Source organism: Thermobia domestica, chromosome 8, assembly GCF_964235325.1.
Source record: "Thermobia domestica chromosome 8, izTheDome1.hap1.1, whole genome shotgun sequence".
NCBI classification, from domain to species: Eukaryota; Metazoa; Arthropoda; class Insecta; order Zygentoma; family Lepismatidae; genus Thermobia; species Thermobia domestica.
The window spans coordinates 235,310,093-235,323,880 of record NC_137461.1 but is presented as its reverse complement, the minus strand read 5'-3'; the positions used below and the strand labels follow the sequence as shown (position 1 = coordinate 235,323,880).

The window sequence follows — 13,788 nt, the reverse complement described above, 5'->3', positions numbered from 1 at the left end:
ACACCCTGTATATACCAAATGAAAGCTTGAGTTTTCTTCATTTACACCAAATCACTCCTAGAGGTTTATATGCACCGGAACTGGCTTTAATCATTTTGCACCCAATTACCTCCTTGTGGGGGGGGGGGAGAATAATTGGGTGGAAATCAGGCCAACAACCATAAAAATGTTCCAGCATCAAAAGTAAAGATGTCGAAAGCTTACCATAACTACAGTAGGCAGAGAGGAACCTGCAACATACAATCGGTTCTTAAAAAAAACTAGAAAAACACCTATAACCTGTGAGAAAAAAACAAGGTTGACAAAAACAATATCTCCTAATTCTTCCCTTCTACCCTAATTGGGGAACTGCTTAACTTAAAAGATAAGCAAACTTTGATCTGAATTCAAATTTAACGAAATTGGGAGTCAAAATATGTTAAGTACAGATCTTCCAACTAAAACAGTCCCAAGATGAGACGTATCATATATGAAGCAATAACTGACATAAGCTGAACAAATTAACATATTTCAGGGTAAAATTCTCATGATTACTTTCCGAGAAAAAAAAAATTATGGGGCTAAAAGTTTTATGTCGTTCCTTGTCAACAATAATAATTTATAGTTTTTGTTCTGCTGGAATATATTGTATATGCAATAAAAAAAAGTTAACTTGCTGTTCGTATTTATTTCAACTAGTGACAAGCACAGTCCAAATAGTCACACACATGCTACTTGTAACTCGCTGTTACGCCTTCTGTAATTACATATTTATTTTCTTTGATATTCATATAACAAATTAATTATTTATTATAATCATTATGCCCTTCGTTTAATAAGATATAATACTCTCATATGGAAAGGGTGTCCCATAAAGAATTCAACTTTTGAAATGCCCGCTATTTGTGCTCTAGTAAAGTTGGCAACACTGAACGTTACACGATTTTCATCTGTTGTCTTTGTGGTTAGTGTCACGGAGTGCTCAATGCTGTATGATCGTCATCTGTTTTCTGTACGGGTAGGAATTCACAACATTCACCATATTCGTAATAAGTTTTCACTATGACAACCAGCTCTTCCGTCGTGAAGCGCTCCATTCCTACTCGTACAGAAAACAGATGACGATCATGCGCCATTGAGCACTCCGTGACACTAATCACAAAGGCAACAGATGAAAATCGTGTAACGTTCAATGTTGCCAACTTTACTAGAACACAAATAGCGGGCATTTCAAAAGTTGCGTTCTTTGTGGGAGGGATACCAAGGATGACGTTTGTCTCTGGCTCAACTTAGCCGTTTGTAGCTTGGCAAACTGGCAGACTGCTTCCTTCGATACCTACTTCAGAGTTTCCAGATACAATTTGTTTATTTTTAAGAGATTTGAATTGAAATAATCTGCTATAAGCTGACAAATATCTCCAAAAAACGAGCTGACAATATCTAAGTCCTGTAAGGCTTGAAAATGAGAATTAGTCGATACCTGACGGGAACTTCAAGAAGGATGAGAGCCACAGTGAGCGGACAAATGTTACCCATCAAACTGAATGCTCTCTAAGGGAACTTTAATATGAAACTAAGCATGGACTTCACCCAGCGTTAATTGTCATAATCCTGTTTTCCAACGACTGTTCTTTATTAGAATCTTACAAGAGTACACAGTTAGTCTGTCCGTCCGTTACTCCGCTCGACAATTTTTGAATGAAAGCGATGTTTTGAATTCTCTTTCTTGCCGTTGATAGCTAGGGAGATTATCTCTGTCGAGTTTGTAATGGACCACGGATAATGGGGACTTTCACGTATTGCATCGTTTAAAATTCAGGTCATTTCCTAACAACTATGCAACCGTACAAGCAGCAAGGAATTGTTGGTTGCCTATGATAAACATATATGTAGGTTTTGCGTGATTCTCTTAACTGCGTTTACCAGAATTTAGTAAGTATTCAAATAACTATTTCTTATTCAAAGATATTCAATCTAAATTTTATCCATATTTATCCAGATCTAGCAATTACATTTAAAATTATGTTCTAAAATTGGAATAAGGAATATTAGATGAATGTATTCAGAAGTCAAAAATTATGGGAAAGAAAGGAAGAAGGTGGGAGTAGAGAATATAGGAGAACGGATTGAGATGGAAGAATAAGATGGAACAGTGGATGGTTTGGTGAAAAGAATGAAAGAGCAGCGAGTAGCAATCAAAGAGTTAAAAAGCAAAGGAGAGGGAAGAATATCAAAAGGAAGGGCAAGAAGAAGATAGTTGCAGAAAGTGAAGAAAGATAGAAAAAAGGATTTGCAATGAGGAAAAGGTATTCAGCAAGGAAATGTGGAGAGAGAGAAAGAGAGAGAAAGAAAGAAAGAAAGAAAGAAAAGGAAGAATCTGATCCAACGCCTTCTGGCAGCAGCAGCCGGAAAATTGACAGAATGGAGAGTAACAACAATATATTGTTCGAATGTCTTTGCATTTCAGTCCTGATGGAACCACGTAGTATGTTCGCTCTTGATACACAGAGATTGGGGATTGATTTCCATCCTTGTTAGCAGTATTTTCTGTATTCGCCCATTTATAATGCACGTGGTCAAGAAGCTATTTGAATTAGGGACATGAAGTTCCGGTAAAAGAAGCCGGAAATTACAGCAATGAACATGGACCATACATCATCCTAAATCTGCTAAGACCTTATAGATTGCGTGCTTAGATAATATATTTTAACTGATAGTTTTCGGAGAATTTAGAATACGTTGTTCTGATTGTGTCTTCATGCTTCTGATTTTGGTCTGTATCAATTGTCTTATGCATACTACAAGTATATGTTAAAATCCTTGTCTTTTTTTCATTACGAGTATTCCAACTTGCTTTAAGATCTTGCATACTACTTTTACTACTAATACTATCAACTGTACGTTAAAATCTTCCATTTTATTTTCATTACAAATACTACTTATTTTACCTTAATTTTTCTTGTTTTCTCATTGAAAAACTTCCAACTGGAGATTAATGTCTTTTGTATCATTTTCACTGCGTATGCTACCACCATCAACAACAAGTGTTTTCAAGTTTGGTGTTCAAGTACAGGACATGTTTTCAAGCCCTTGCCTTGTATAATTTAATTTAAACTTTTAATATCGTGAAAGAGATGGATATATTTGTTGTGTTCAGCACCGCCACTATCACAAGCGCTAGAGCATCGTGGTTTCTCGGTATCTTTGTACAGGATGGTTTCTCTGTCTGTGTGGCAGGTCACTGTTAATTGTTTTTTTTAATTGTCCTGTGACATTTTATGTATATTGCCTTTAATAGTTGAATAAAATGTAAATGGAAGATATTAGCTTGGAACTCGTTCTTTTTCACTCTGTTTGTATCGTTACCGTTGTTTTGGTTTGGTTTGCACTGGTTTTCTCGTATGTTTAAGGCCCAAGATCATGGATAGACATTCACTTGATTGGTGTGCTGGATTCTGTTCTTGGTTTATTCCTGTTATTTATTTAGGATATTTCCGGCGGGAGCTCGTGTGGTTCGGATTCCACGTTAATTAGTAGGTCCACGACTCATATAGCCTCGCTGCTGAACCGGACGTTAAACTCAAGAACAACAACATTATTTACAATATTTGACTTAAGTTCTCTTTATAGGGTGAGACATGGCGAGATGTGGCGGTGGGGCTCGCTCGATGGTCTCAATGCTATTGAGAACAGGGTTTGTGGGTGCTTGTACTTTTCTCCAAAGAAGAGAATTATTACTTTTTCCTTGTCATGAGTAGTTCTTCCTTTTATTTTCCTTTAGCTGACGATAGTTTACTTGATTTGAGCACAGTTGTCTCTGTCGAAAATTGGCAGTAATATACGTATATAAACACTAGTTTTGGAGATAAAGAAATAAACTATCTCCATTATAACTTTCCATTGTATATCTTCACCACACTTCACGCCCGTCCTTTGCTTGTACAAGAATTATTCGATAAACTTTGAACGACCCAAAGTAATTTTCTTTGAAGACAATAAACCAGAGAACGTTATATATATATATATATATATATATATATATATATATATATATATATATATATATATATATATATGAGAGAGAGAGACTATAGATTGATAATAACCATGGAGAAATGTGATACATGATCAAAAAGAAATTTCCCAAACATTATAGAGTTCCTTGTCATAAAATTTGACAGCACAGCGGCGGGAAGTTTGTTTCTGTATGTTGAAGCAAGATTGAGAAAAAATGAGCTAAAAAGAATTTAAAAAGCTTTCTTTACATCTTCAAGAGTCCTTTCTTTTTTGAAAAGTCCAAACTGTAGTTCGTCCGCTGCTTCTCTAACAAGCCTCTTTGTTACATAGGGAAAGGTGTTGGCAGCCGCAGGAGATGCCCAAGAATTTACTTGGTGAGAATTTTTTTCTTTCTTCTTTAAGAAGACCTTTCTAAAGGAAGGTAGTGGAAAACATCATTAACTGTCTGTAATTTCGTAACCACACTGCTGTAAAAGCAACAAATAAAATAAACATAATTCCCTGTTTCCATCTCTCAAAAGAGATTAGATCTACTGCCACATTTTTCTGCTTGTTTGCTGATATTTTCAGCGATAAACCGAAGGTGAACAACATTCTTGTAAAACGTCCGTACACATGAGCTAGTGCTGTTGAGCATTGTAAAAGCAAGCATTTATTTTTTAAACGAATTTTAAAATTTCTTTACTGTATCTCTATATATGTGTGTATGTGTTTGCGTGTCTGTTATTTGCGAATTTTTCAATTTTGAGCCTTCCATTCGATGGCACATCAAAAACTATCCGAAAGAAGTGATTACATTTTTCGCGTCACTCTTACCGTTCCCGAGATATTGGCCAAAAACATTCCGATTTCCGTAAATTTAAATAATATATTTTTTTTCATTTAATTAATTGCCTACAAATTGTATTATAATTTTCTAATCATTTTATTACAATTATAACTGATATTAATATAATTTTCTATATTGTATTATCTATTAAATTTAATCAAATAAATTTAATGTAGAATTTCATTTAAATTTCAAAAGAAGTGATTCTTTTTAAGTTCGTTCTGGCAATGCTCTTGGAGCATTCTCAACTGGTTTAAAGTATGACTTTTACGAGGGCCATCCGGAAAGTGGTACCCGTTCTGTGCAATAAAGACACAGTAGTACATATTAACAAATATACACATTTTTATTGGAAAGAGTATACTTTACACTACTTCTCCACATAATCACCAAGCAAATTGAGGCATTTGTCATACCGTGTGACGAGTTTTTGTATTCCAGCGTCATAGTCCTCCGCCGCCAGCGTATTGAGATACGTAGTCACGCCTCGTTTAAGTTCTTCGTCGCTGTTAAATCTTTTTCCCGCCAGAAAGTCTTTAAACTTCGTAAATAGATGAAAATCCGAAGGGGCCAAGTCCGGGCTTTACGGTGGATGGTCGAAGGTTTTCCATTTGAATTACTGCAGAAGTTGTTGTGTTTTCGCAGCTGCATGCGGCCTGGCATTGTCATGAAGGAGAATGACGCCTGTAGACAACAGACCTCGCCGTCGATTTTGTATTGCCCGCCGTAATTTCTTTAATGTTTCACAATACGCATTAGCATTAATTGTGTCCACGGGCCATAAAATCAATGAGCAGTACACCTCGTCGATCCCAGAATATGGTTGCCATGAGTTTCCTGGTGGACGGAACTGTCTTGATGATGATGATGATGATGATGATGATGATGATGATTATTATTATTATTATTATTATTATTATTATTATTATTATTGGTTTGGTTGGTGAATGAGCGTGATGCCACACCATGGACTGTCGTTTACTCTCAGGTGATGCATAACAAACACGTGTTTCGTCCACTGTAATGATGCGATTCAGGAAAGAGTCTTCTTCATCGGAATAACGTCCCAGAAACGCCAGTGCTGCAGCCATACGCTTGGCTTTGTGCTCATCTGTGAGCATGCGAGGGACCCACCTTGCACAGATTTTTGAATAATGCAGATGGTCTTTGACAATTTCATGAACAATTGTTCGAGACACATTAGGAAAATGTTCACAGAGTTCATGAATTGTGATGTGCCGATCGTTTCTTACGCATTCGTCTACTGACCTCAGCAGTTCGTCTGTAATGACAGATGGTCTCCATGAACGCTCCTCGTCGTGTGTACTCCCCCTCCCCAGGTTGAAATTGCGACACCAGCGCCGAACAGACGACTTGTCCACCACATTGTCTCCATACACTTCCTTTAATTGGCGATGAATTTCACAAGGTCGAACGTTTCGTGCATTAAGAAATTTAATCACGGCCCTCACTTCACAACTGGCGGGGTTCTCAATTCGTTTAATCATTATAAACGAGCACAAACACAACACAGACACTGCTAGCGTCACGCGACCTCGCACAGAGCAGGCAGACAAGCCACTGACGCGGACTGACCTTGCCCAGCGGCTCCCCGAGTTGTCAGCGCTTCATGCGGCGCAAACGGGTACCACTTTCCGGATGGCCCTCGTATATTACTTTCACCAGTTGTGATCCCAACGAACAGCAGTAATTCTTTATCTTCTAAAAGCGCACCCTATGAGTCAAAATATCAGTAGCGACTGTAGTTGGTATGGAACTTTTAATTTACACGTTCATACCTACCATCGCTCATGCACCTGTTTTCCATGGAGGCACACACACATACACAGACAAACTTTAGAGTGAACTCACTACTTCCGGCCTGTGCTTAACGGGGATAGACACAATGCTTACTTATTGAGACAATCTAACACGGATTTGTGTTTGTTTTGCAGATGAATAATCGTTTTTATGGCTTGTCAGTTTGCAAGATAGTTATCAATTAGTACGCAATTATTTGAATATCCGGCAAGGAAATAGACCTCCAGAATGCATTAATGTAGTATTATTTGGGGAAAGAGATGTGGTGTAAACTAATGTTTAAAGTGGCCCCCATGTTCTTCATTGTGTATGAAATTTTCCTATGTATTTTGTGACGACAAATTTATTTTTATGACTGATGTTTCAAGGCTTTGTAATATATAGCCCGTAAATTCAAAGTGTGTGCTTAATTTCAATTGGCACCTATTCCAATTTGATAATGAGATTCATTATTTCTAAATATGTTATTTTTACATGTTGTTTTTGCTCTAGAATTGTTCTGTAATTACTTGCATTTAACTGCATATCATACATAATTTTCAACTTAAATTTTACTATACTGTATTTTTATTGAGTGAGCACCTAGCACAAATTTCCGCAATGTATCTATTAAATATTTTTTATATGGTTTATCCATTTGAAGGCTTATTATCAATCTGTAAGCAATTATTTGCGCATGCACTAAGGAAAGGACACTCTAGAATACATGAATTATTATTTAAAGCTCTAAATTCATGCGAAAGAATTTTATAAAAATAGCCTCCTTATTCTTAATTTGGACGGACGTTTTCCTTATATTGGAATTACGGCCTTTTTGTAAATACAAATTTATAGCTGATGATTCATAATGAGGTAGGGGAGAGCCAAGTACTTCCAAGTGGGCTTTATTTTCAATATGAAGCGATATCATAATTAGAGTCATTAAGCGTTTTAATCCATTTAAAAGAGAAAAAGATCCCTTTCACAAAGGAAAAAATAAAGATCTCTATACGTTGTCAGTCTTATGTAGCTGATAGTTGTTCTCTTGTAATAGATTAATTTATTTATTTACTGTAAATATAAAATATACACTACTAACCTTCGCCTAGTTGGGAACTTCGCTCCCAGACCTCCGCATTTGCTTGGTCTACAGCCTCGCGCCTCATATCTGACTTTGCTACCGCTCTTCGCACGGCGAGAATACGTTTATGACACTGTATTCTTTGCATAAAATTTAAACCCCTTTTTCCTTAGAATACGCATTTCGACCAAACTGAAATGATAAAAACCGACCTCAGTCCAAGTACTAATTGTGTTCAAAAATTCATCTTAAATTGTTCACCCGTTTTCCCCTGCTGCTTCAGACTTACAACCTCGAAGTTACTTTTTTATATTGAGAAACAAAATTAGAAATTGCACTCCTTCATTCATTAAAAGTGGAAATTTCGGAAAGACTGTGGCGTATTCCCACTAATTTTGAATGAAGTTCGTAAATGCCAAATTTCATGTCTTTAATCTTGGAAGATTTAAAGATGTGGCCGTCCTGTTTTAACAATTGTAAACTTTCCTTTTTTCCCGCTCCTTTTTTTCTCCTCCAGGGAAAATATAAAACAAAACCCTGAAACATGTAATCAGTTATTGTAAATTAAAAATCCTCAACGCCAATTGTCACGTTTCTAACCATAGGAGACTTCGAGATATGGTCATCTTACTTTAACAGTGACAGCCTAATCCTTTTTCTTACCATCATTTTCTTCCCTTGCAAGAGAAATATAAAAAAATGCTGAAATACTTCTGTAATTATTTTAAATGTAAAATCTAAATACCAAATGTAAAATCTTCATATCTCCTAACTTTAAAGGATTTGAAGATATGGTTATCCTGTTTTAAGAATTATAATCCGGACCCTTTTTCTTCCCTTCCAAGGGAAATATATATTTTTGAAAACATGAGTCTAATTATTATTCCAATTAGAAAGTCTATATATCAAATTTCATGTCAGGATCCTTCAGAGATTCGGAGATACGATCATTTTACTTTAATAATTGACACCTTGTACTTCCCCTCTTCGTCTACAGTTATCAAAAATCTTTCCTTAGTTGTACCTTACACCACGAATCCAAATTTGAAATTTCTAGCTTAAGCAGTTTGACCTGAGCGTTTATCAGTTAGTCAGAAGTTCTTTTTCTTTTTGTTTTTTTATAGAAAGTTTAGCTGGGAGATTCCGTCTATTGTTCAATGTCTCCTAACAGTAACACACGAACTGTGGTATTTGTAAAGAGAGACTTCTAAAATAAAAATAATGAAGAACGATGTTTTCTGCAATAAAGAAAGTTAACTACTTTGTCAATTTATTGTTTTTTTCTTTTTTAAATTTCATCTCACTTAACGCAAGGAGGGAGAAATGTATAACTGGAGCACATTTCGTACATCATATTTAGAGTTATACTTAACATTTTCGTCTATTTAAATAACTTCCTCTATCTTGAGCCTTAAGACCCACATTTTCAGCGACGAATATTGTCACTCTGTTCCAGTGACGTTAAATTTATGTTAAATAAATGTTCCTACACTTGATAAACTCATTTTCACTAATATTAAGACCCTTATGCTGGTCTAGTTACTAGCATGCGAGCGTTTGGTGCACAAAATTCCTGGTTTGATTCCCAGTTCGTGAACCTTCAGATATGAACCATTACGGGGGTTTGGATTCTATCTTATATTACAGATGTATGTCTCATATAGCCTTGATGCTGTAGGGACATTAAACAACAACCAATTTACGTATTAATCAAAAACCGTTAAATTCATAACGTTGAAAATTTAATATGTGCTAGTAAAGATAACATTCTAATATTAACATGGTAACATTATACTTTTTTCTTGTCATGTGTTCACCTTTGCTGCGTGGGTCTTTGGCTCGATCCCAACTCTCACCAAATAGAGTTTGTGCTGAACATACACCGTGCCCATTTTTTTTTTGGGGGGGGGAAGGAACTCCCGTTTCCTCTAACTTTCTTCATTCCACCATTTTATTCATTTTTCATCATCACTGCTTCCATTAGCCTACACGACATAACCATGAGACATAAAACGGTAAGATTTCATTTCATTTTTCCTTTCTTTTATTACTGTTGTGTTTCTGATTAAATTAAAATTTCTGTATTTTCTTATTCCAGGGCTGCGAATGGCTCTAAACGGCATCTATGGATGAAAGCAGTGAGACGTATCACACATCAACGAGTGCATGCAGGAGTTTTTGACGCTTTGGCCTCTAAAGTCCCTGACGGAAAGCTTGATGGACAATCCAACAACCATGTGAAGGTAAGAATACTTAAAAATAAATGTAAGCATAAAGACAGTTGTTCACAATCTTTCGTTCATATCATTAGGGAGAACTGTTATTTATATTTAATGTGCATTGTCATTACGAAGAGCAGTTATCTACGTTTGGTATGTGCTACCATTAGAAAGAACAGTTGTTTACGTTTGGTATATATTATCATTAGGAAGAGCAGTTGTCTACGTTTGGTGTGTGGTATCATTAGAAAGTTTTCTACATTTGGTTAGTACTATTCGCGGCTCTGTTACAAAAACTTTGTCCAAATTACTAACAAACTCTTGCGCCGTATGCTTATGCATTTAGAAACACAAGTCTCGATCGACTATTTGCTCCTGGTATTCAATCCATATCGCCGTCCCTCTCCTTGTCTAAAACTGTTGTTAACGTAATATACTGTACAATATACAACGCGAACGATCGGGATTCGAACCTAGAACCATCCACGTAGGAATCCCTTACACTAAGCATCCATTCATCTAACAGACAATGACGTAAACACGCTATTATTTTAAAGTTATGGGTTCGCATCCAAATGACATTCTTATGCACACTTCCATAGCTTAAAAAAACTTTTTCTTTTCAAAAGTCTAGTATATTTATGAGATTTGTTTCATTTTCCACTAGAGCTTCGCTAAAAGTGATTTGTCTCAGTATTTGACACTTCTTTATCAGACGGTTCTATCGAATATAACTCAATTTAGTAGTAACAAACTTTACTGTCTTCAAAAGTGTTCCTGAACAAGGGGAAGTTTATTATGCACCCTGTAACTAAGCTACAAGAGATCAACGTGCAATGTAAACGGCGCACCCACCGAGGCAACTTTTAAAATATTCCATTTTATTAGTTTCTCAACGTAGCTGAAGGAAAAGTATATGAATGACTGCTTCGAGTTCTCCATGGCTAAATGCATAAAGTGATGTTTCGATAGCTAACAGGTTCGTGGTTCGAAACTCGTAAGCTGAAGATTTTTAAAATTCTTAATTCCCCAAATCTTAAGATCTTCTCCCTTTGCAGTCATCTGATTTCTAAAAAGAGTTCCCCACCTTAATTTGACAACTGCCTGATGTGATCCTCACAGTCCGGTAACTCCTTCTTCTGTTTCATAAATTCACTTTTTTCGTCATAAGACGGGTGCTGTCCGATCATTTTTCCCTCCAACTCTTAACTTGGTCATGTAAATGATCCCTTTCCGTCTCCATATTTGAATCTCTCTCTCTCAATGTCATCCACTATAAACTTACATGGCTTGGGATCAAATTTTTGACTCTTGAAATCAAATGTAAGTACTCTAATAAGGTACTATCGTAACTCTATACGTTTGTTGTTAAAAGCAGCGTCATTTTAGATATTATCTGGGGGAGGAGGCGGAGATTTTCCGCCGGCGTAGGAGTTCCACTTATTTTATTAGTGTATTACTATACAATTTGATCAAACAAAAAAATTATGAAGCTCAAGGAGGGGGGATAACATCCTTGTGTCCTACCCAAAGGATGCTTCTGGAACATTTACTTGCAATTAGTATGAAAAAATGAAATTAACCCTTCAATATCTGTCAGTAGTTTTTTAGTGTTCTGCGCCCGCATTACAGACTTTGGAAGCGTAAAATCAACTGCCGTGATTGACAATTTTCGTAGATTCCACAAGAAGCATCTTCCTAGCTCGACAGGATATGCAGTCCTTTAAGAAGGAATGAAAAGCAAATAAAATGCGTATATGAAGCTATGGGAACATTTTGTGACAATTGTTGTTTTATTCAGACTCTAAAAAGGCATTTCAGAACAAACAAATGAAAGAGACGGTTGGAAGAGAGCTATAAAGATTGTAAACATGATTCCTGTTTTTTTCCGTCTGGATGGAAAGAGTATATTACGTGAAATAGACTGCTTTTGACAAGGAAATGTGAGAAGGGGGGGGGGAGTTGGATTGAATACTAGGAGTATCTAGTCGATCGAGTCGTGTGTTTCTGAAGCATATGGCAGAAGAGTTTGTCAGTAATTTGAACTTAAACTTTTCGTAACACTGTCAAAACCGCGAATAGTACCATTAGGGACAGCAGTTGTCTACGTTTTGTATATCATACCATTAGGAAAAGCAGTTCTCTACGTTTGGTATACAGCATCATTAGAAAAAGCTGTTATCTAGGTTTGGTATATAGTACCATTAGGAAGAGCAGTTGTCTACGTTTGGTATGAGTATTATTAGGAAGAACAGTTATTTACGTTTGGTATGTAATACCATTAGGAAGAGCATTTGTGTACGTTTGATATATTGTTCCGTTAGGAGGAGGAGTCATCCGATTTTTATGTTATTCCATTAGGAGGAGAAGTCATCTAAGTTTGATATTGTGTATACAGTAGTGAAAATGTAAATTTCGCCGCTACAATTTAAAGAAAGAAACCTCCATATACAGGGTGCGGCACGTAAAACCGGCCGGTAAAGTGAACACATAAAATGAAATGTAATGTATTGAATATGATTAACTACAACACATAAATGAAATGTAATGTATTGAATATGACTACTCACCTTCACAGCAGCCTTCACAGCAGGTGCTGAAAGTGTCCTCCGCCCACTTCAACACACATGTGAGCACGATTGAGGAGATTCATATATACCCTTATCGTATACTCTTGCCTTTAACAGTCCCCATAAGTAAAAGTCACACGTGGACAAGTCTGGTGACCGAGGAGGCCACAAGCCTTTGCTGATTGTCCTCTCTGGTGTAAACATCTCATGCACAAGGGACAATGATGCAGCTGATGTGTGGCATGTTGCACCGTCCTGCTGAAAGTAACATAACTGACGCTCCTCTTCGGTCAAGTGTGTATAAAACTCCTCCAGGATTCCCATATACACGTCACTGTTCACTGTCGTCTCAAAGAATATGGGCCCAATAACGCGTGTGGCGGAAATGGCACACCAAACACCAATCTTCTCATCATGCAAGGGTACCTGGTGGATTACGTGTGGATTTTCTGTCGACCAATACCGGTTGTTTTGGGAATTTACGTACCCAGACAGGTGGAACCACGCCTCGTCACTCATGATGAGCATTAGTGGATCCAAGAAACCACTGGCAACATTGCTCAACAGCCATGAACAGAAATGCACCCTCTTCTGCAGGTCAGGCTCCTTCAGTTCTTGCACAACACTTATCCGGTACGGTTTTAACTTCAGTCCCCTTAAAACACGTCTGCAACTTCTCTCACTCGCATGAACTTGTTGACTCAATCTCCTGGTTGACTTTCGAGGACTTCTTGTCATTATCTCCTCCACCTGCATCTTTAATTCAGGTGTGCAGACAGATGGTCGTCTGTTCCTGGTAGCATTTTGAACCTATCCAGTACGCCGCCATTTTTCAATCAATTCCTGAATGGTGCTTTTTGCTGGCACAGAACGTCCTGGAAATTTCTCCCGAAACAAATTCTTTGTTTTCACAAAAGATCCAGTGAGAATGAACTCTTCAACAATGGCAACACGCTCGGGTATCGAATACGGCATTATCACACACTGAACACTCACCCGGCTTAACACAACGAGGCCTTTTTCTCAACTGGTTTCTATAAGTTTCACTGGCTGCGGCTGCACGTGACTGCTGCAGGTCACGTAAGTCGACCCGACCTCGACACGCCATCTCTTGGTAGGAAGGTAGATTATTTAAGTGTTGCCAAAAACACAATATACCAGAATATTACGACGGGCCGGTTTTACGTGCCGCACCCTGCAGTTTCAGAAAGTTGTATGAACAAACTAGTGTCTTAGGTATATTTTCCCCCTTAGCTTGTAGCAATAACATTTAAACTTTTACCGATGTGACTT

General features: G+C 37.1%; 1 protein-coding gene across 4 annotated transcripts in view; it reads left to right on the top strand.

Moving 5' to 3' along the window:
• Positions 1–13,788, top strand: part of Ac78C (adenylyl cyclase 78C) — a 636,268-nt gene that overhangs the window by 404,141 nt on the left and 218,339 nt on the right. For all 4 annotated transcript variants that reach the window (XR_014132796.1, XM_081769540.1, XM_081769538.1 and 1 more), the window contains one exon: positions 9,805–9,949. Coding sequence is in view for 3 of the 4 variants with exons in the window: in XM_081769540.1 (XP_081625666.1) it covers positions 9,805–9,949 (145 nt within the window). In the remaining variant the exon portion in view is untranslated. The remainder of the gene's footprint in view (positions 1–9,804; positions 9,950–13,788) is intronic.